The sequence below is a fragment of the Engystomops pustulosus genome, chromosome 8 (assembly GCF_040894005.1).
Source record: "Engystomops pustulosus chromosome 8, aEngPut4.maternal, whole genome shotgun sequence".
Lineage (NCBI taxonomy): Eukaryota > Metazoa > Chordata > Amphibia > Anura > Leptodactylidae > Engystomops > Engystomops pustulosus.
The window spans coordinates 30,792,820-30,816,892 of NC_092418.1; the positions used below are offsets into that span (position 1 = coordinate 30,792,820).

A 24,073-nucleotide genomic window follows, 5' to 3' on the forward strand; every position below is an offset into this window, starting at 1 on the left:
ATTTTAAATAAACATGAGAGGCTATTGGAACCTGTCATCATATAAAAATGACCGTCCTCTTGTCGGGTTCCCTTTAAGAAAAGTTATATTAATATTTAGTTTTGGACTTTGTTCAAGAAATTTCTGTGACTTGTATCATAATCCAGAAAGTTTGATAATCCAGCATCCGTCAGATGTGAAAATGAAGTCCTATTAATAAACAGTTTAAAAAAAAGACGACAAAAAGTTCATTCAGCTATACAGCACAAGAATAGTTAATGGTTAGTAACTCTGCCTCCTCCAGGCCTCCTGCTCTGTGACATGCCAGAGACATTTACATACAGCAGAATAGGGAAGCGGAAGATATCTGATATCTTAAGGTCCTGAGACGTCTTGGCAGACTGTAAGTAATACTTTTGTATACAGGACCTCCTGCCATGAAGTTTTGGAAGTTTGACAACACCAGTGCACGGGGTGTTCCTTCAGTGATTGTAGGTCAGGACAAATACCATAGCTCACGTTTACACAAAACTGCAATGTTTGCTTTTGGGAATCTCTTAAAGGGGAAGCAAATACAGCAGCACATTCATTTTGTACTAAAAAGTTTGAGTTTTTTTTTTAATATCTTTTGGGGCCGTCACAGAACTTCTGGTCTGTCCACAGAAAGGACATAAGTGTCAGATTTATGGTCATTCCAAAAGTTGGAAAACTGGAGACTGAAGGTTTCCCTGTGAATGAAGCACCACTATTAGTGAAAAGCAAAGTTCATTGCTTACTTCTGGTGGAAATTTCACATGAGAAATTGCCTGTTATTGAGGCAGTGCTTAAAGGGTGTCGGTGTAAGAAGGAACAAGAGCACATACCTGTTCCAGAGCCCGACCAAAAATGTGGGTCACAGGACCTACACAGGACCTTATGATTGGCCGCCTTAGACACAGGCAGACGTACCCTTTCTTTTTCCAAGAAAGTGTTGTCTCCTGGTCCAAGGAGAGTAATAATTGCATCCCATGACCACTGGAACAAGTGGTTAGACGTAGGGCCTGAAACTGGAAGCATGACATTTCAAAACTGCGGCAGTGGTGAGAGATTGGGCCCCACAGCAGAATTCTGAATGCCCCCACCCTTTAAACATAAAAATACATACTGTAGTTATAAATTCACACGTATATACGCGTAATATACATGCATCTACGGTATACACACATCACATACACACACATACACATCCTGTACCACACACATACAGTACAGTATCCCTATACACCTAATGAACATGCAAATAAAGTATATACACATTTGTATACAGTATATACACATCATGTAAATATATTAAAGTAACTCTATAAACATCATGTAAACACATACAGTATATACACATCATATCTATGCATACATACAGTATATACACATCATATCTATGCATACATACAGTGTACAAGCACATACAATGGGGCACATTTACTTACCCGGTCCAGTCGCAGTCCAGCGGCGCGTTCTCCAAAGCTGATTCGGGTTCTGTTGGGATTCACTAAAGTCGTGCGCCCGATGTCCCGGTGTATGTGCTATTTTTGCGACACAATTTTTTTTTCAATTCCGCAATTTTTCCGAATCCGTCGGGATTTCCGACGGCCACGGCCCCCGATTTCTGTCGCGTGAAAGCCACAAATCGATCGCGTGCGCCAAAATCCCAGGGAAATTTGGCGCAAATTGGAAAAAATTGGGAAAATTCGGGAAACCCGGCGGAAAAACCCGGACGCTTAGTCAATGGGGCAGATTTACTTACCCGGCCCATTCGTGATTCAGCTGTGCCTTCTCTGCGTTGGATTCGGGTCCGGCCGGGATTCACTAAGGCAGTTCCTCCGCCGTCCACCAGATGTCGCTGCTGCGCTGAAGAGCATTGGAACGCACTGGATTACACCGAGCCCGGCTGAGTGAAGGTAAGTGCAAGCTCCGCGACACATTTTTCATTTTTAAATGCGGCGGTTTTTCGGAATCCGTCGGGTTTTCGTTCGGCCACCCCCCCCCGATTTCCATTGCGCGCATACCGGCGCCGATGCGCCACAATCCGATTGCGTGCGCCAAAATCCCGGGGTAATACAGGGAAAATCGGCGCAAATCGGAAATATTCAGGTAACACGTCGGGAAAACGCGTATCGGGCCCTTAGTAAATGACCCCCAATGTGATAGACATCATACATACAGTCCCTAGGTGACATACAAGATAGGTTCTTATGTTGAATTTGTATGCAAGTTGGAACTGCATATTTTATAATTGCAACTGCAGGCAAAACATTTTTTGGTCCCAGTGGCAATTCAATTTTCAGAATTTTGTGCTGTCATTGGAACAAGAATTGTCAATAAAGCTTCATTATAGACACTTTACAGCTGATCATTGCAGCCTGGGACTATAGTAACATCCAGAAAGATTCACCAGTCACAGGGGGCAGAGGGGTCTGTCTGTAAATGTACGTCTGGTGTCCATAAGTAGGGGACTGCCTGTATATACAGTATATAGACAGCATATATACAAATACATACAGTATATATATATATATACTCACCGGCCACTTTATTAGGTACACCATGCCAGTAACGGGTTGGACCCCCTTTTGCCTTCAGAACTGCCTCAATTCTTCGTGGCATAGATTCAACAAGGTGCTGGAAGCATTCCTCAGAGATTTTGGTCCATGTTGACATGATGGCATCACACAGTTGCCGCAGATTTGTCGGCTGCACATCCATGATGCGAATCTCCCGTTCCACCACATCCCAAAGATGCTCTATTGGATTGAGATCTGGTGACTGTGGAGGCCATTTGAGTACAGTGACCTCATTGTCATGTTCAAGAAACCAGTCTGAGATGATTCCAGCTTTATGACATGGCGCATTATCCTGCTGAAAGTAGCCATCAGATGTTGGGTACATTGTGGTCATAAAGGGATAGACATGGTCAGCAACTATACTCAGCTAGTCTGTGGCGTTGCAACGATGCTCAATTGGTACCAAGGGGCCCAAAGAGTACCAAGAAAATATTCCCCACACCATGACACCACCACCACCAGCCTGAACCGTTGATACAAGGCAGGATGGATCCATGCTTTCATGTTGTTGATGCCAAATTCTGACCCTACCATTCGAATGTCGCAGCAGAAATCGAGACTCATCGGACCAGGCAACATTTTTCCAATCTTCTGCTGTCCAATTTCGATGAGCTTGTGCAAATTGTAGCCTCAGTTTCCTGTTCTTAGCTGAAAGGACTGGCACCCGGTGTGGTCTTCTGCTGCTGTAGCCCATCTGCCTCAAAGTTCGACGTACTGTGCGTTCAGAGATGCTCTTCTGCCTACCTTGGTTATAACGGGTGGCGATTTGAGTCACTGTTGCCTTTCTATCAGCTCGAACCAGTCTGCCCATTCTCCTCTGACCTTTGGCATCAACAAGGCATTTCCGCCCACAGAACTGCCGCTCACTGGATGTTTTTTCTTTTTCGGACCATTCTCTGTAAACCCTAGAGATGGTTGTGCGTGAAAATCCCAGTAGATCAGCAGTTTCTGAAATACTCAGACCAGCCCTTCTGGCACCAACAACCATGCCACGTTCAAAGGCACTCACGTCACCTTTCTTCCCCATACTGATGCTCGGTTTGAACTGCAGGAGATTGTCTTGACCATGTCCACATGCCTAAATGCACTGAGTTGCCGCCATGTGATTGTCTGATTAGAAATTAAGTGTTAACGAGCAGTTGGACAGGTGTACCTAATAAAGTGGCCGGTGAGTGTATATATATATATATATATATATATATATATATATATATATATATATATATATACACACCATATAAAAACAGTATATACGCTTACATTCCAGCAGTCTTCTTAACTTCAGTTCATGCTGTCACCTTCTTATTACAGGGGACCTAAGGCCACAGATAAGAAAGCAGCACTGTAGCTGCTAAGCACATGGAGAAAGTAGACAGCGGAACCTAATCCTGCTCTCTGGCCTCCCTTTTCCCAGTATTTCTTTCATGGCTTAGCTTTTTGTGCTGTGGAAGAGGTACAGCATGTTCTCACTGCTCTGCAGTATGTCAGGTCGGTTGGCTGGGCCCCCTGACACTCGGGGCCCCATAGTAGTAGGTATGCCATTGTGCAGCAGAAATGCCAACCTTGGATTTCCACCAGGGATCATGTCAGAGATATATGGGATATTCAATTTGCTAATTTTGAGAAATTGAAAATGTTATGTATTTATCACAACCTTCAAGAAAAGTATTAGGATAATAATATTTATGTATGTTCCATTTTAGATCTATTGAGGATTTCTTTTTATAGTATAATAAATTTCAAAATTACAACATTTTATTTCTTATTGTCCAGGGACCTGATCTGAGTCTACAATGAAAATTCTTCTTAAAGTCAAACACTTCACCAACCATATTACCCCAAGGATCTGTGCAAGATTCATCAGCAAGGGCCAAACATTTTACTCCCCGCAGAACTTCTCAGATTATGAAGATATAAGGAGGAATTACAAACTGCATGTCCCAGAAAACTTCAATTTTGCTAGTGACATCTTAGACAAATGGACGGCGGCTGAAAAGGTAATAATCTGTAACAAGACGTGTGATATAATGATGATATAGAAGTTATATATAATAACGATGATGATATTTCCCAGGATGGCAGTAAGAAGCCCAGCCCTGCTCTGTGGTGGATAAATGGGGAAGGGAAGGAGGTGAAATGGAGCTTTGATGAGTTGGGATTTCACTCCCGGAAAGTGGCGAATGTTCTCTCTGATGCTTGTGACCTGAAACCAGGAGACAGAGTCATTGTGAATCTTCCTCGGATACCTGAGTGGTGGCTGTTCAATGTAGCATGTATTAGAGCAGGTAAGTAGAAAGTAGAGCAAGCATGCCAAAAAAGGATCATGTGCGCCAAAATCCCAGCGCAGACACAAAAATAAAAAATACAAAGCAGATAAGAAAAACAAATATGGATTGAATTCTTTAAAAAAACACAAGTGGGTGATAGATTATGGAGAACCAGTCAGCAAAAGCTCTCTGAAATCTTAACAGAGAAAATATTAAAAAGATACACCTTGAGCAGTGATTTTTTTTTTAACTGATGCAGATGTGACTTTAGATTTACACTGCAGGATAGCTAAAATGTTGTTTCACACAGAATTAAAGATAATAAATTGGGTTTGGGGCAAACATTACAAATGTAGCTTTTTGGTGTGGGGTCCTGGAGCCATAACTCTGCTTCATAGATAAAACTTAAACCTTTTTAACTTGAGAAGTTTTTGACACTTCCAAAATTTACTTCACAGGTTTAGTTTTAATTCCTGGGACTACACAACTTACAGCAAAGGATATTCTACACAGACTACAAACATCAGAAGCAAAATGCATCATAACTTGCCAAGAACTGGCCCCTGCAGTAGACTCCATCTCCAGCCAGGCTCCATTACTGAAAACCAAAATGACTGTGACTGGAAAGAGAGAAGGATGGCTGAGCTTTCAGGAGCTGTATACGTATGTCCCAATATATACCCAAATAATGACATAATCAGCAATGATCATGTATGGTTAGGCTTCATTCATAGGCCGGTAATGGGTGCATGGAGCCGTACGGAGCGGTACGGTGGAGCACACGTGCGGCACCATACCACTTTGTACCCCGGGAAAAGATAGGACCTATGTCCTATCTTACACCGTATTACAGCACCGTGTACCTCTATGGAGAGGAAGTGGGTGCGCAGTGCACCGACTTTACTGTGAATGTAGCCTTACATAAACATATTTATTTATTTAAGGGCAGCCGATGACAAGCACACGTGCGTTAGGACAAAGAGTACGGACCCGATGACCATTTACTTCACCAGTGGGACAACGGGGTCTCCCAAAATGACAGAACACAGTCACTGTAGTTTTGGTCTTGGGCTCACCATGAATGGGAGGTAAGTTATTATGTACAGATCAGTTGCAAAAGTTCCTCTAGAGGTAAATCCTCCTCAATTGCAAGTAGCAAAGACCAATGATGCGGTTAAACGTTTGAGTCCATTTTTAATGTGTGAGCAGCAAGGTCTTTTTTCTGGTGTCAGATTTTACCGGTGATTTCGACTGTGATGTTATATTGTGTCATACACCCTTAAAGGAAACCCACCATCTAATAGGTAATCAATCCGATGGTTGGATGCTATATATATATATATATATATATATATATATATATATATATATATATATAGATAGATTTAGGAGAAATGTAGAAAATTCTCATCTTAAAAATATGGAAACTACTGGTGGAGGCTACAGGGGCGTGGAGATAGACCAGTAGCCTCTTTGCATCCCTCCTAAGCACCCGTCTTCAGTGCGCAGCTCACTGTAGCTGCACTCACTCATCTGCAAAGCGGGAGCTGAAATGCACCATAAGAAGGAAAAATGAGCTATTTTGGCTATTTGGGCACACAAAAAAGTTGCATGTCCGCAATTGCTCCAATTTGTTTGCATAAAAATGGCACATATTTGTCACAATCATGGGTATTTGATTTTTTTAACGGGGCGGAAATGCACTCTTCAGGTTTGTGATCAACCCAGTGCAACTGTGTATCATTAAATTTGCAATATATAGGGACAAATAGAAGGACATGATGAAAGACAGAATAATGAGAAATTAACCGCCCCCCCAATGTATTTGTTATCCCTCACTGAATATATGTGCAATTATAAAGGGAATTTACAAAATAATCTCATACCTATTTTATAACTTTAGGTACTGGCTTGATTTAACTCCTTCAGATGTGTTCTGGAATACATCAGACACTGGCTGGGCGAAGTCTGCATGGAGCAGCGTTTTTGCTCCCTGGATTCAAGGTTCATGTGTGTTTGCCCACTTCATGCCACGGTTTGACCCAAATGGAACCTTGGAAGTAAGTTAAAGTGAACCTGTCAGTAGGAATATAATTTTTAGCTGATGACAGCTTCCAATAGCTTATGCTATGCTGATTTCCAAAATGCCTTTGTCAGCATTCTGAATCATTTCAGTACTTTAAAAAACTTTATTTTATCTTTTTTTACCTGGCTCCCTGCCAGCAGTGCGTGGTGAGTCCTGGGGTAAGGTTAGAGGGCAGCTGCAGCCTGTGTGCCTGTATCTCTGTCTCCTCTCCTCCACACTAACCCAGCTCCCTCCTCACTTCCTGTCATGTGCATTGAGCAGGCATTGGAGGGAGGGGGATGGTGTGGAGGAGAGGAAGAACTCATGAGGAGACTGAGGCACAGACACACAGGCTGCTGTAGCTGCTTCAGGGACTCATCACCTACTACTGGCAGGGAGCAAGATAATGTGATATAAAGTTTTATAAACTACTGATGTAATTATGAGCTCTTTCATAATTGACTGTAGAGCCCTGACACTGCCTCACACACCCGATTGATAGCTGGCACCCCAACTATCAACTTCTGACTCTGACAGCATTAGCAGTAATAATTCGATTGCTGATAATCTAATTGTGTATTGCTAATTCCCTAACTGACATCTTCTCTATTCATGTAGACATTGAGCAACTACCCTGTCTCTGTATTCTGCGCAGCGCCTACCGCCTATCGCATGCTGGTGTTATGCAACCTTGAAAGGTAAGTATCCTGGTTATACAGGTATTTCATCGTTAAGGGAAGTTTAGATTTGGAGTCTTTCCAGAATTTCATTAAAAGGAAGCCATTGAATGCACAAGTCTTTTGGTTTTGCAGGTAAAAACTCTACAAAATTTCCCTTTCACTGGTTCTGTTGCATCCTATAGCAATAGAATGGGTCACTCTGGTCACACAAAATTAATTGTTTTAGTAGCTGTAGTGTAAGCAACAATAGTAATAGAATAATTTGTATCTCTGTTTTTTTTAAGCTACAAATTCAAGAGTCTACAGCATTGTGTTAGCGCCGGGGAACCTATTAACCCCCAAGTGATGGACCAATGGAAAGAGAACACCGGGCTGGACATTTATGAAGGCTACGGTCAAACTGAGACTGTAAGTTGTAATTAGGCACTTTTTTTTGGTGTGGACCACCTGTAACCTAGAAAAAAAATCATTTGGGGCTTCTCCTTAGGGTGTTGTCTGAATGGTCTCCTGGTATTCACCCTTTAACCTATTGGACTTTGCTGCAGAGAATCCACCAGGTTGCTACTTCTTGGATTAATCTTCAGCTGACCCACATAGTGAATCGCACCAAACAAACAGGCAGAGGTGTTATCATAGCCTGTGCGTGACATTAATCTAGGCAGAGGTAAAGTCAAAGGCACAGAGTCAATACTGTAATCAGGCAGAGGTCAAGATATTCAGATTAGATTTAATGCCAGGTAACAAAAGCAAAGGCAAATACAAGACAAAATGCTGACAAACTCCTTATTCTTCAAGGGATCGAGTTTTATAAACTGAGTGTGATTGATGCACATATGATTGCAATTTAAATATGACTCCCAAAAATGTATGTGTGAATAAGCTCATATTAGGCAAGTGGGTGGTAACCTTTTATATTATCTGGGGTGTGTCTTTGTAAGTGAAATGAAATATTATATCCTGTTTTATAGAGCATCTTGATAAATTATATCCTGTATTTCGTAGGGACAGAATACAGAACCAGCACATGCAGTTGTGAATAAGATATTATGCTAATATACTCTAGAAGAAAGGACTCAGCTAACTACATGCATTATTATTTAGGTCCTGATTTGTGGAACATTTAAAGGAATGAAAATAAAACCTGGCTCCATGGGAAAGGCTGCTCCTTGCTATGATGTCCAGGTAACTCTACCTATCCAAGTAGTGTGAACAGAGGATAATTGGGGGTTATTGTTATCAGTAAAGATAATACAGAGCAAAACATTTCTTCCCTTTCATAACTAAATTCAATCATATATTGCTTATTGCTCAAATACCATATATACTCGAGTATAAGCCTAGTTTTTCAGCACAAAAATAATGTGCTGAAAACCCAAACTCTGCTTCTACTCGAGTAAAAAAATATAGGTTTTACCAGGTTTTTGTGGTAAAATTAGGGGCCTCGGCTTATACTCGAGAATATACGGTAAGTTATGTACTGTATATAGATCTGCATAATACAGTAGCTGTAGACACCGAACAATAAGACATTTTCCGTCAAGACTATCTGTAAAATCGATTCATTTTTTTATTGCACTGGAGTTATAAAAGTTATATAAAAGTTATATATGGAGTTATATTGGTTGCAAAGGTGAAAATCGGGATTTTTAATAAGAAAAAAATAAGTGTCAATTGGCAAGAAGGGGTGCACCTCACCAACATACCCATGGTGCACTGAATTGCTAATTTCCATAGAAATAAAAATGAATATTCCAATACATTAAGGTTACAGATTTTCTCATTAAAGGCATGCATTAACTTACAAGCACACACATATATTTGTCTGAAGAGCTGACAGATTCCATTAAAAGGGGTATTCCAAAAAAATTATACAAAAACCAATAATCCTAAAAATTAATGAATACAACACAGCTCAAAGTGGTTAACCTCTTAATGATGCAGCCTCAAAAGGCTCTAGTTACATTTTAGCAAATTTTCTTACTTGGTGGTTGAAGGGCCATAACTTATTTTTTTGGCATGCTACCTTAAGTTATTGCGGACATTTTTAGTTTTATTTGGGGTTAAAAGTGGAAAATAAAGCTTTTTTTTTTGTAAATCATAATATATACTTTTTTAATTTCAAATAAACTCAAAATGGTCATTATTAATTAATTCACTATTTTGTTTTGGTCATTTTGATATAAGATATGTATAGTCTTGGGCAAATGCAAATGTATTTTTATAACATGGGGGACGTTTTCACATTTTCACGGTCCTGTAGTAAACTGCAGCAACGTCTAAAGTCAATGGGCCATCCAAGATGAGTTAATCCAAAATGGAGCTTAAATAGTTTGCTTTTATTATTCACTAAACTTTTTAGGCTTTCTAAAGTAGGTTGAGTCATCTCCAAGATGGCTGCCACTGGATACTACAAGTCCCATGATCCTCAGTTCTCAGTAACTCCTCCTCCCTCTAATGCTCTGATCCCAGTGATCATGTAATAGACTGTCCTGCTCTGTTACCATAGTAATGATGTGAACTGCCATCACTGCACATTACCCCACTGAGCTGAAGTTTTACCACAACACTGGCCATACTGGATGCACTGCAACCAACCGAATACAGCCAAGCATGGTGATGGTCACATGACCTGCCCAGGCAGGTGCAGGACATGTGACCAGCGGCCATCTTCTGTCCTGTATCTCTTCCACAGGAACAAAATCTATGGACTGATTAAAGGGCCAGTAGCATTTTTATTCTTCATTATAATTTTAAATAACAACTAATTACATATTATATTTTAACAATCAATTTGAATATGAATTATGCTTATTCCTGAAATACTTTAATATATATTATATTAGATTTTGTTATTTTAGGTAGTTGACGCTAATGGGAACATCTTACCCCAAGATCAAGAAGGTGATATTGGAATCCGTATAGCTCCTCAAAAACCTTTTAACCTTTTCTCTCAATACACGGTAAGCTTTTTTTAAATTAAAATGTACCACAAACCCAAACGGGGCTGTGGAGTTGGAGTCAGAGTCAGTGACCATTTTGGATTATCTCATGATAAAATAGATGGACTGCTACACAAATCTATAATAAATCTCGCAAAAAATATGCCCTTAACCAGATTTGTCAGCCGAAAAATAAAAAAGTTATGCATATGAAATGAATAACATTTTCTCCAAATTACTATTTTTTCAGTACAATTGAAAAAAAAATAAATGAGGTATTTTGCAATCTTGGTGACCACTAAAATAATAATAATAAATTATTTTTATGGTATAGTGAACGGGCAAAAAAACCCAGAAAAAAATCTTCCCAAAAATTGATGATTTTTATTTCCTCCACCAACAAAGAGTTAATAAAATCTTAACAATTAGCTATAGATGCCCGAAAATTATGCACCAGAAAAGTGCATCTCATGTGGCATAAAATAAACCCCTATATCTCCACTTTAAAAAAAGAAAAAAAAATTATAGCCTGTACAATGTGACATAGCAAATCTACTCTGGATGGCGCCTCCTTCCATTCTATGCCCGGTCCTGCGCCCATACAGCCCATACACCACCACATATGGGGTATCACCACACTTGGGAAAAATTGTCAAACTTTAATCCATTGCGAATGTTTAATTTTCCACCCAAAATGAATGTTTTGTCCAAAAATATTACAATTTGTAGACCGCACCTCCATTTTGTTTTAACCCCTATAACACCTAAAGGGTAAACAAACTTGAGGAATATAGTTTCCATAATGGGGTAATTTACTAGTCTTTCTATTAGTTAGGCCTCTCGCAGTCAATTGAAAGCTGATAAAGCCCCTAGAAATATAGGTTTTGGCGATTTTCCAAAAAATGTAAAAAATGGCACCCAAATTCTAAGCCTCATAATATCCTAGGAAAATAAATGGAATCTTAAAAAAAACCATGCTCACATAAAGCACATAAATGTGCTCACATAACCATGCTCACATAAATGTAAGGTATGAATTAATTTGGGTGCTATATCTGCTTCAAAAGTAGAGAACTTTTAACTTTTTGAAATTTTTGAAAATTTTTGCCAAATTTCAGTTTTTTCTTAATTAAACACAAAATATATCATCCAAAATTTTAAACTAATTTGAAGTACAATATGTGAAGAGAAAATAGCCTCAAAATCCCCTGGATATGTTAAAGTGTTCCAAAGCTATAACCACTTATAGTGACACAGGGCAGATTTGAAAAACGTCCTGAAGAAGTTAAATGCCTGTTATATTCCTGATTTAGGCCAGGGGTTACCAACATTTATTGATACAAGGACTGCACCAGTAAACAGCATCCTAGATACAACAACCACAGTACAGCAATAAACACCACCCCAGACAATGATAATACGTACACAAAATGAGTACACAATAATAATACTGGAGACCCCAGAGCAGACAAATACTGAAGACCCCTAGAGCAGACAAAAAAAAATTATAAATCATCTTCTTCCTGGCTTCTCTTCAACTCACTGCACCACACTGCAGCTTTTTCTCCATCCTCTTTTCACTACTCTTCTCTGTGTCCTGCGCTAGTTGTATGAGGCGCCATCAGGACCCAGAACAGTATTGTGCCAGGAGAGGACCCTGAACAGTACAGTACAGCTGACAAGTACTTACCACTCCCAAGGCTGCTCTGGCTCCTGACACCGGTGCATTCAACTAGGATAAGGAGTCAGGACACGGGTGTAGTGAGGACTTTTCAGCTGCACTCACTGCTACCCGACCTCCTGCACAAATGAACGCTTCCATCAGTTTTGGAAGTACTCATTGGACTCACTGGTTTTGCAACCCTTTTCCAGGCTTTCAATTAAGAAGAATATGTGCTGCTCTATATGTACATGCTCAGTAGTGAAGCTCCTCTGCTATAAATCAGAAGAAATGAGCACTGGAAAGGAATGCCTGCTCTCATGTTAGAACCACTAGTAATTAGGAAAATTGATGAGTCGGAGTTGGAGTTGGTAGTTTGCAGTGTGCATGCATGAAGAGTAACCCTGTGGGCAACTAATTATTTGTAGTCTAGCTGAATGGGGGCTTCTGGAGCCGGCAACTGTATTAAAGCATTGTTTTGTAAAGGTTTAGCTGATGGGACCTGCACCAACCTGTTTTCATTTACAGCACATGATCCGAATAAAATGTAATGATGTAACATTTAAGGTTTATGGTAGACTATAAAAAAACTGTCTCTCATCTGCCTCATAATATAATTTTTGCAACAGGGTGACCCAGAGAAAACAAGCTCAACCCAAAGAGGAGACTTCTACCTTACTGGAGACCGAGGCACCAAGGATGAAGATGGCTATTTCTGGTTTGTTGGAAGATCCGATGATGTTATTTTATCTTCTGGGTAAATTTATTTTTTAAGCACAATGGAGCTTTTCTGCATTATGGTCTATAGCTGCCAATCAGAGCTTAGTAATAATGGAGCAAAACTTGGGTTGACTTCTCTTAAACTACTCCTGCTGCTAGTTGGCGTAGTTCTGCTCAAAAAACATTCAAACATTCACCTCAAATGCTCGTATGGTCTGGGTAGAGCGCAGGCACGGGCAGGAATGCCCTGCACCGGCCGGCTGTGCTATCTTCACTTGGCGTGGAAATGACATGAAGGGGAAAATGATTGAAAATGCCAGTTCTCTGGTGTAGAAGTCCTGACTAATGCCCCCTATAATCTTTGTTCTTATCACTAATCACTAAGATCGTGGTCGCGTTATTCCAGCGGCTTGTCCTTTATGTGTATGGAAGCGCTAAGTGATACAAGCGGTGGTAACTAAGGACGCAGTCGAACGATACCAGCGGCTTGTTCTTTATGCGCACGGAAGTGCTTTACAAGCCGCCGGTATTGCGTGACAGCGTCCTTAGTTACCACCTCCTCCGCTTGCATCACTAAGATCGCGGCCGCGTTATACCAGCGGCTTGTTCTTTATGCACACAGAAGCGCTTTACAAGCCACTGTTATAACGGGACCGCGATCTTAGATCCGACTTACATACAAAATCGACTTAAGTACAAACCGACAGTCCCATATCTTCATAATTTTCAGAAACCACTGTATTGCTTGAAAAACTCGTTTATTCATTAGATTTCAACCCCCCTCGGCGTGCTATCATAAGCTCTCAGCGCACCATGCGCGCCACCGTGCGTGCGCCGGAATAAGAAGTGCCATAGAGCCGGTGACGTCACCGAACTCTCAGGCACAATCGTGCCTGTGCAACTTCGCGTGCGAAGCCGGCCATGATAAAAATTTGAAGTTGCGCAGGTGCGAGTGTGCCTGAGAGCTCGGTGACGTCACCGGCTCTACGGCACTTCGTATTCGGGTGCAACGCGCGGTGGCGCGCATGGTGCGCTGAGAACGTATGATAGTACGCCGAAGGGGGGTTGCAATCTAATGAATGAACGAGCTGGTGCAAGGTATTTTAGGGTTAGAACTACCATTTTAAAGTGGTAGGTTTCCTTTAAAGGGAAACTTACCCCATTAGACTAGTAGTCCTCTCAGCTAGGTTATGATATATTCTTTCTAGAATTTTATGTGAAGTCTCATCAGATTAAAAAATATCCTCCAAAGTCATGTGAAAATGAGCAGAGAAGAGAAATATTTTGCCTGATATGAGTAAAGGTTAGAGGCTGCAGGAGGAGTGTCTCTTCTGACGGGCCTATCTTCTCTTTTATAGTACATAAAACCTGCTACTTTTGTCATATTAAAGATAAGATCCTGTTGTAATAAGATGTCTGTGTAAATATATCATTCTGATAGTAGCCGGGTGTGTATAAAATGCTTAGAATTTTCAGTTTCATGCATAACATCATGTCTGATGAAATAGAACTAGTATTGAAAGCTCAAGAATAAAATTTGATTTCTTCATTTCTTTACTCATCTTCAATACACATTAATACAGAGATCAGGTAACAAACTAAAATTAAGACCCCAGACCAAATAGTGATAATGCAGGTTATGATCCAAGAAAATAAATAACAACATAAAACATAGATCCCAGACAATGAATATTACACAGTTTCGACCAGATAATAATTAATATTTATCTATGTAGATATCGTATTGGACCATTTGAAATAGAGAGTGCTTTGATAGAGCACCCAGCTGTTGCAGAATCTGCCGTGGTCAGCAGTCCTGACCCAATCCGAGGAGAGGTAAGTGTCATCTCATACTGGTGTATAATGCTGTCATGGTAAATTGTGATTCCCTCAAGTAGAGACACAAGCTATAAGATGCATATAAAATCTATGCATACATATTCCGACCTGTGACCTTTACAGTGAGAGAGATAAAAGTATGGGAGGCATTTGTATTATTATTGCCAGTGGAAGGTCCTTCTTGAGGGGGTAATCAAGAATTTTGCCTTACAATATGGCTGACAGGAAGTAGCTGCCTGATGGCGAAAAAACTGCTGAAGTCAAAGGTTGTATGTATGGATCAGGAGCAAGATTTTAATTTCATATGTTATCAAATCATTAAGTGATTATTAAAAAGTCTCACCTGAATACACATCATCATGTCATATTTTAACGCACAGGTGGTAAAAGCCTTTGTGGTCCTGTCCCCTACATACACTGGACACGACCAGGAGGCGCTGACTAAAGAACTACAAGAACATGTCAAGAAAGTCACAGCCCCTTACAAGTACCCGAGAAAGGTCTGTATCCTCAGAACCGAACCCAATATCTCCCAAGAATTTGCAGGAACTTGTACTGACTTAATCTTTTTTGTTTCCAAGATTGAATTTGTTCAACAGCTACCGAAGACTGTCAGCGGGAAGATCCGGAGAAATGAACTGAGAAACAAGGAATGGGGGAAAGCCTAAATATAACAAGAACAAAGTAGTATAGATTGTGTATTTTTGTCCAGGAATCACTGTACGACATGAATATAAATAATCTCTATGAGTTATTAAAGGGGTTGTCCTCAGGGGTATGAATTAAGCGGGTGCAGGTAGTGCAGTCGCAACTGGGCTCAAGAGGCTCAGGGGCCCATTAGTTGTCCCCTGACAACTAGTACTATAACCCATACATCATACTTGGGTGGGGGGGGGCTGGCACTTTGCACTGGGGCCTATTAGCTTCACGTTACGTCACCGGTTGTCCTGTTTGTACAAAGAGACTGCACCAGTGACCTTACATGGAAGGAGTCATATAAGTGCCCTTGTGTAAAAACGGAGACTGGTTCTCATGTAGGCGACGTGATGGAGTCAAGATAGGAAGTATGCATAAGCTCTACTGGTATTTTTAGACCCACCCCTGCTAATAAGCAGTAAAATTTTGGGGTTATAGTCAATAAAAGCATTTAATAGAATACTAGAAACAATGCAGAACAACATATTTCCTGACAATCTGATCATGACCTCTAAATTATGACCTCACTGTATAAGTAGGATGAAGACTCCTGAAGACCTCATTTCCCACCGTTTCTCATTTCCATTTTTTAAGTTTAACAGTGACAATCCTTTTATTGAGGTCATGTAAAAACTTTTACCTGCTATGTTATGGACATATAGAATTTTACATGGACACATATTCACAACTTTTTCTTATCAGTATCAGTAAAAGAGTTATTGTTATATTGCCTCTCTCCTTGTCTCCCTGTTGTCTGATACATCTGCACCTCATTATCATCAAGGGCTATCTTGCCAGACAGCGACATCAGGGGTCTCAAAATCACCGGGATATGTTAAAGCGTTCCGAAGTTATAACCAATTATCGTGAGACTTGTCAGATTTGAAAAATCGAGTCTGGTCATTGAGCTGAAAACTAGTGTCGGTGATAAGGGGTTAAAAAAAGTTATGTGCGCCAAAATGGTACACTGAAAAGGACAAGTCAACACGTAAAAAATAAGCCGTAAACCAGCTCTGTTAACCAAAAAATATAAAATATGTCTATAAATGAGATTTTCTCTATATTAGTTTTTCTTCTGTAAAATTGTAAAAATGTATTTAAAAAACTATATAAATGAGGTATAAGCATAATCATAGTAATCCATAGAATAAAGATAATGGGGCAGATTTACTTACCCGGTCCTTTCGCGATCCCCGAGGTGCGTTGTCCGCTGAGGTCCACCGGAGTTCACCTTCTTCTTCCTGGTGCATGTGAGTGCTGATCTTGCGACACAATTTTGTTTTTAAATTCCGCGGTTTGTCCTAATCGGTCGGGTTGTCTGATGGCACGCCCCCGATTTCTGTCGCATGCAAGCCTGCGCCGATGCTCCACAATCCAATTGCAAAGTATTGAAGTATTTGCAAAGTGCATCGCATGTCGCTGAAAACGAGCCCTTATTTGTCTGAATTGCCAAAAAAAAGAAAGATTGTATAGCCGTTCAAAAGGGCATGATGCATAACCTGCTCTGAATGGTGCAGCTTCCCTTTAATGCCATGGCGTGTGCCCGTACAGCAGGTTACCACCACATATTGGGTATTGTTATACACGGGAGTGATTGGGTATCAAACTTTGTTGAGCGTTTTGATATTTTATCCACTAAGAATTTACATTTTTTGAAAAACACATTCATTTAGCCAAAAAAAATGAAAATTTCTAAATTGCACACGATTTTGTTTTATCCCTTGTAAAACAATAACAAAGGGTTAACAAACTTCATGAAAGTTGTTTTACTTAAGTTAAGGGGTGTAGTTTCTATAAAGGGGGTTTACTATTATTTAGGCCTCTTAAATTGACTTGAAATCTAAGCAGGTCCTGCAAAAGCATGATTTTGTGGTTTTTATGAAAATGTGAAAAATCGCACCTAAAGTTCAAGCCAAGAAGTAGAAAATGTAAAAAAGTAAAAAAAAAAAAAAAAAATTAAAACTTTTTATAATATAATTAAATAAATAAATAAAATAAAAGTCCCATAATCTCCCCAGTAACACATAAAATGCATATACAGGCGGTCCCCTACTTAAGGACACCCGACTTACAGACAACCCATAGTTACAGACGGACCCCTCTGCCCCATGTGACCTCTGGTGAAGCTCTCTGGATGCTTTACTATAGTCCCAGACTGCAATGATCAGCTGTAAGATGTCTGTAATGAAGCTTTATTGATAATTCTTGGTCCAATTACACCAAAAATTTTGAAACTCCAATTGTCACTGGGGCAAAAGAAAAAAAATTGTCTAAAACTTCCATTATAAAATATACAGTTTTGACTTACATACAAATTCAACTTAAGAACAAACCTCCAGACCCTATCTTGTATGTAACCCGGGGACTGCCTGTACAGTAAATAAAACACAAAAACATACATATTTGGTATCATCGCGTCCGTATTAATCTGTACAATAAATCTAAATCAATATTGAACCCGCTCGGTGAACTACGTAAAAAAAAACTCGGAAAACTTCCCATAATATACAATTTTTCATCAAACACCATCACAAAAAATGTTCTAAAAAGTGATCAAAAAAAGCTACGTTCCCTAATATGATACGACTGAAAAGAACAACTGTTTTCGCAAAAAATAAGCCCTCAACCAGATCTGACAACAGAAAAATACAGAAGTTATGGCCCTGAAAAGTTGTCAATAGTAAAAACAATGCGATTTTCTCCAATATTGGTTTTGCTCAGGAAAATTGAGCAAAAATAAGGAAAACTATATAAATGAGGTATCACCGCAATCGTAGTGAACCAGAGAATAAAGATAAAATATTATTTTTTACATTACGGTGAGCGGGGGGAAAAAAATGCTAACAATCCAAAATAAAAATTGATGATTTTGTTTGTGTCCCCCTTGAAATAGTAAATAAAATCTCAAGAATAAGCTTTAGACTCCCAAAATAAATTATCTATACATTGTATCTCATCCCATAAAAAATAAGCCCTCATATGTTTGTATTACCAAAAAAAATAAAAATTTATAGGTCGTACAATGTGACAATACAAAACTGCTGTGAATGGCGCCTCCATTCATTCTATACTCGACCTTGCGCCCGTACAGCAGTTTACCACCACATATGGGATATCAGTACACTCGGGAGGAATTGGGCATCAAGCGTTGCAGTGCGTTTCATCATTTAATTTATTCTGAAAATGTCAGTTTTGGCCTAAATGAATGTATTTTCCCAAAAAATTCAATAGTTTCTAAATCACAGGTCCATATTTTTTAACCCATGTGAAACACTTAAAGGGTTAATAGACTTAATAGAAGTTGTTTTACATACGTTGAGGGGTGAAGTTTCTATAGTGGGGTAATTTATGGGGTTTTACTATTATTTAGGCCTCTCAAAGTCACTTGAAAGCTGAGTTGTCGCTCAAAATGTGAGTTTTGGCAATTTTCATAAAAATAAGAAAAATCGCACCTAAAGTTCTGCACCTCATAACATCCTAGAAAAATGACCGGAAGCATAAAATATCATCCCAACATAAAGCAGATATTCTGTAAATGTTAATTATCAAACTTTTTGGGTAGTTTTATATCTTGTCTGGAAACCAGAACATTTCAAACTTGGAAAATGAAGAATTTTTACAAACTTTTGCCAAATTTTCACTTTTTTTCAGAACGAAATGCAAAACTTATCACTTAAATTTTATAACTAACATGAAGTACAATGTGTCACGAGAAAACATTCTCAAAATCACCGGGATATGTTAAAGCGTTCCGAAGTTATAACCAATTATCGTGAGACTTGTCAGATTTGAAAAATCGAGTCTGGTCATTGAGCTGAAAACTAGTGTCGGTGATAAGGGGTTAAAAAAAGTTATGTGCGCCAAAATGGTACACTGAAAAGGACAAGTCAACACGTAAAAAATAAGCCGTAAACCAGCTCTGTTAACCAAAAAATATAAAATATGTCTATAAATGAGATTTTCTCTATATTAGTTTTTCTTCTGTAAAATTGTAAAAATTTATTTAAAAAACTATATAAATGAGGTATAAGCATAATCATAGTAATCCATAGAATAAAGATAATGGGGCAGATTTACTTACCCGGTCCTTTCGCGATCCCCGAGGTGCGTTGTCCGCTGAGGTCCACCGGAGTTCACCTTCTTCTTCCTGGTGCATGTGAGTGCTGATCTTGCGACACAATTTTGTTTTTAAATTCCGCGGTTTGTCCTAATCGGTCGGGTTGTCTGATGGCACGCCCCCGATTTCTGTCGCATGCAAGCCTGCGCCGATGCTCCACAATCCAATTGCAAAGTATTGAAGTATTTGCAAAGTGCATCGCATGTCGCTGAAAACGAGCCCTTATTTGTCTGAATTGCCAAAAAAAAGAAAGATTGTATAGCCGTTCAAAAGGGCATGATGCATAACCTGCTCTGAATGGTGCAGCTTCCCTTTAATGCCATGGCGTGTGCCCGTACAGCAGGTTACCACCACATATTGGGTATTGTTATACACGAGAGTGATTGGGTATCAAACTTTGTTGAGCGTTTTGATATTTTATCCACTGAGAATTTACATTTTTTGAAAAACACATTCATTTAGCCAAAAAAAATGAAAATTTCTAAATTGCACACGATTTTGTTTTATCCCTTGTAAAACAATAACAAAGGGTTAACAAACTTCATGAAAGTTGTTTTACTTAAGTTAAGGGGTGTAGTTTCTATAAAGGGGGTTTACTATTATTTAGGCCTCTTAAATTGACTTGAAATCTAAGCAGGTCCTGCAAAAGCATGATTTTGTGGTTTTTATGAAAATGTGAAAAATCGCACCTAAAGTTCGTTTTTGCTGTTCAATCGATCGAATATGCGTCTCTATGGAAAAGCATGAGAACAGTAAACATCATTTAAACAAGTCTTGTATTGTTTAAATAAGAGTCACTGGGTGCTGGTTACCGATCGCATGCGCTTCACTGGAAGCGCATATGCAATTGGACCAGGCCTACCCCCAGGCATTAGTATTGCGATTGTTAGCACAACTCTAGCACTTTGTGAGACCACACCCTCAGGGCGCATTCACACGATTGCGTTGCGCCGTGCGCTGCGTTTCTGACGCATTCCACTGACTTCAGCCTTGATTACATGCTTAGGTTACATTGCGTTTTAGAAGATCCAGTGGAAACGCAATGTAACCTTGTTACATTAAGCATGTTATCAAGGCTGAAGCCAGTGGAATGCGTCAAAAACGCAACAGACAACGCGATGCAACGCATCGTGTGAACGCGCCCTCAAAGTTGGAATAGTTTTGAAATCTTCTTGTATTTTATTTGTACCCTGGCACTAGTACTCCGCCCCATTGAGCGCAGGTGTGTTTAATACGCAGGAGGCTACACAAAGTGGTTGCCTCCCTGTTCCCAGTGTCAGTTTCTGAGACTTTTTACAATGGTGAGCATTTGAGACCTGTTCACACTGCACAGAAATGCACAATGTCCGCCGTTACTGTGGTGCTTTATACAACTTATTTGCATATGATTTTTCTGATTATTTTTTGCATAATGCCACCATTTCTGTCTATAAAAGAATCCGGAACGGGAAGGTTTACTTTAGCTTTATAAGGCACTAGTGGTGGATTATTATTTTTTTTTTTCTGCTGATGGGTTCTCTGGCAAACCATGGGGAGAATGTATAATTTGCTGGCGCACCAAACATGAATGGTGCATGCCCCAAACCCCTGCACGCGATGGATATATTTAGAATGTGGCGGGCACTTTTACACCAGGTCCTTCCTGGCATAGAATTGCACTATAGGCTACGCCATTTCCACTGGACACGCACCCCTTTACGCCCAACTATGCCCGCGTTGCTGGGAGGTGGCGTAAGAGGGGAATTTCATATAGCGAGGAATTGTGCCTATTTCAGGGCTTGGATGCCAGAAAACTGGTACAGAAGCTCTGATAAATCCCTTCCATGTGTTGCTGATTACTGGGCACCAACGTTTAGGTCCAAACACATGTGCAATCGGGAGGAGTCGGGCCACATTCGCACATGGCGGAAGATATATCAGTGCTTTTACACCAGTTTTTTTTTTTTTGCAATTTCTTGAGATTATTCTGGTGACTACCCCACCTTCTAGCAATGTGGGCGTGGAGAGAGCGTGAAAGAGATCAGCCACTGGTGGAGTGTGGTGGCACGGGGCGTTCCTGCTCCATGCCTGTGCACTTTTTAATCTGCAAACATTTGTGCTTTCTTTGGCAGCACATATACGAAAATTTTAACGATACAGAGAAAATTTACATGGCTCTGCACAAGGATGATACACAAATTCGTGAAGCATTCCATATTTTTTGTTGACGGAAATAGAACATTAGGAGAATGGAGGAACCAACTACTGAAGTCTACTCTATTGGTGATTCTTATTTTAAGTGTGGGGCCGCTTGGCTTGACTACCAGGGCTCTGAATACAGAATGTTCTCCTAAACACATGCCCTCTTTGGTTTCTTCATTTTGTGGAATGCAACTCAGGATGTGTTATTACATCCTCGTATTGTGACAATTATATTGTAATGACACCTTATGCCATAATTGTCATTTTCCCTACCCACGGTCCCCCCTCACCCCAACTATTCTCTATAGCTTTTCATTATGCACTTCATGTTTGTCGCAAAAAGGGTGATCGCTGTTTCTTACTTAAAAGTACGCCAGGTCAGACCTGGCGTAGTTTTGTCTGTTATGGCTCTTTGATTGTGTTTACAGTCAGTTTACATTGTGTTAATATTCTGTTTATACGGCATTAACACAAATGTTTCTGTAAATGCAATGTAAGCACAATGCTAATGCAAAGGTTGGTTACCTCTGAATTGCATTTCAAAATGCTATCAAAACGCCACATGTGAACGCAGCCTATGCATGCACCGGAAACTCCTCTTTTACTATTATTGAATAGGAGAAGCAATTTATGCCAAGACGTTTAGCTCATAAAGTTCTCTGCAGTTTTTATGTTTTGTATCATTTTGAATGACCCCTTTTTAGTTGTATCACATTTACTATATGTACCTATTTTCTTTAATTTACCATATTCCATGTTTTAATTTTTGAGGATTGGCAAGATATTAACAGCGATAACGATGATTACTTACAAGCACAGAATATTAGTGATTATGAGCTTTACAGGCAAAGAATAGTTAATACGTACTATCACTGCCTCCTAGGTCATGACTCCACCGATTGCAAACTCTCTCCCTACGCCTCCCGTTCCTGTGTGACATCTCACAAAATTTACTCACAGCCGAAATAGGGAAGCTCCATTGGATATCTATAAGTCTTCAGACTTTCAATTAAAGACTGTAAGTATTGTTCATGTATGCAGGATCCTCCTACTGACTATTGAAGTAGGACATCCCTTCTATAGGGAATTCTTTATGCTGTGGTCAGTGGGGATGAATGTCTCTATGCAGCACAACCATAGGGCTACATACTGTAAAGCACATTATCATATATATAATATGTATATATGTGTGTGTGTATGTATATGTATATATATGTATATATGTGTGTATATGTATGTATATTATGTGAATCAGTCTCTAATAACACAGAGAGGGGTTATCTTTGCAATCTATGATTCTTCCGCTTCATAGTGGTTTGCTCCCAGGAAATTCACAGATTATTTATTGTATGAAGAAGACAATATAATATTTCTATCCACTTTCACTTTGCTCACTTATACTGAAGTGGTACTATCGGGGCGCTGGGGGAGTGCAAATTGTTGGAACTATGGGGGACATTTCTGAACGTGTCAGTGAATAGACCAAAGCAGAGTTAGGCCCGTTCCACACTTGCGAGTGTGATGCGATGAACTCTCATCACACTCATCGCACGTGCAGCGTTCGGGGCCGTGCTTTCCCGGCAGCATGCGTTGCGAGTGTGATGCGAGTTCATCGCATCACACTCGCAAGTGTGGAACGGGCCTTAGACTACACAGTTTTATTCTGCAGCAGAGATTACATGCTGGGTGATTCATCTGGATTAGTTTACAACTATGGCGTCTAATTTAGATCAGCTAATAGTTGGAATTTTCTGGCACACAGGCTAGGCCATGTTCTTTTTCTCAAGACCACACCTTGTGCCTAAATTTTTTATACAACTTTTTGATGTAGTAAGAAAATAGTATCTTGTAATTGGTAATACCTCTGCTTCTTACTAGATAGAACTAAGAAGGAACTTGTTTTTCTACAGGACAAGAAAATTTAGTAAAGACAAAAACTTTAAAATTGTTGACAGGGGATAACCCATACAAATTTCTTAAGGTGTCTGCCTACATAATCAGTGTGCAACCAACTGGGCACTAGAATCATGAGTTTCAGTAAAAAAAAGGTGATTGATACTTTGCACTACTTTGTTTTTACTATTGTTGTATGGGTTCATGCACACATCTGTTCTTTCTTTAGTATTCTATCTGTGATTTCCACTGGAAAAAAAATTGGAGCATGCATTTATATTTTCTCATTTGTGGAGCACAGAATTCAATAGAGGTCAGTGGGGGGAATTTCCGACAGGTTCCCACATCTGTTTAGACTAGGTCTGACCTGGTGGAGATTTCTACTTTAGTAAATGCGACGAACGGGGCATTCACCCCTCAAAGTGGTGTGTGGGATG

At 39.8% G+C, this 24,073-nt stretch overlaps 1 protein-coding gene and 1 non-coding gene across 4 annotated transcripts; both read left to right on the forward strand.

Moving 5' to 3' along the window:
* The first annotated feature begins 218 nt into the window (after positions 1-218).
* On the forward strand, positions 219-22,754 carry LOC140075051 (acyl-coenzyme A synthetase ACSM3, mitochondrial-like). 3 transcript variants are annotated; one of them, XM_072120521.1, is made up of 15 exons: positions 219-382; positions 4,353-4,576; positions 4,654-4,864; positions 5,305-5,509; positions 5,791-5,934; positions 6,750-6,906; positions 7,530-7,609; positions 7,876-7,999; positions 8,693-8,773; positions 10,450-10,551; positions 12,820-12,947; positions 14,647-14,746; positions 15,130-15,249; positions 15,331-15,433; positions 22,627-22,754. In XM_072120521.1, the coding sequence occupies exons 2-14, from the start codon at positions 4,373-4,375 to the stop codon at positions 15,415-15,417; spliced, it is 1,743 nt and encodes a 580-aa protein (XP_071976622.1). In that variant the 5' UTR covers positions 219-382; positions 4,353-4,372; the 3' UTR covers positions 15,418-15,433; positions 22,627-22,754. The 3 variants fall into 3 exon arrangements, with proteins under 3 accessions (XP_071976622.1, XP_071976623.1, XP_071976621.1); XM_072120522.1 differs by lacking the exon at positions 22,627-22,754 and having other exon boundaries at positions 219-474; positions 15,331-16,170; XM_072120520.1 differs by lacking the exon at positions 22,627-22,754 and having other exon boundaries at positions 15,331-16,170.
* Positions 21,658-21,763, forward strand: LOC140076339 (U6 spliceosomal RNA). Its single transcript, XR_011849562.1, has one exon. It is a non-coding gene; the product is annotated as a U6 spliceosomal RNA (small nuclear RNA).
* Positions 22,755-24,073: the final 1,319 nt, after the last annotated feature.

Excerpts from the sequence above, each read along its gene's own strand:
- LOC140075051 (XM_072120521.1), top strand. The coding sequence starts at position 4,373 with ATGAAAATTCTTCTTAAAGTCAAACACTTCACCAACCATATTACCCCA. Across the intron at positions 5,935-6,749 it reads GGGCTCACCATGAATGGGAG|GTACTGGCTTGATTTAACTC; the intron begins GTAAGTTATTAT and ends TTATAACTTTAG. Across the intron at positions 15,250-15,330 it reads CTTACAAGTACCCGAGAAAG|ATTGAATTTGTTCAACAGCT; the intron begins GTCTGTATCCTC and ends TTTGTTTCCAAG.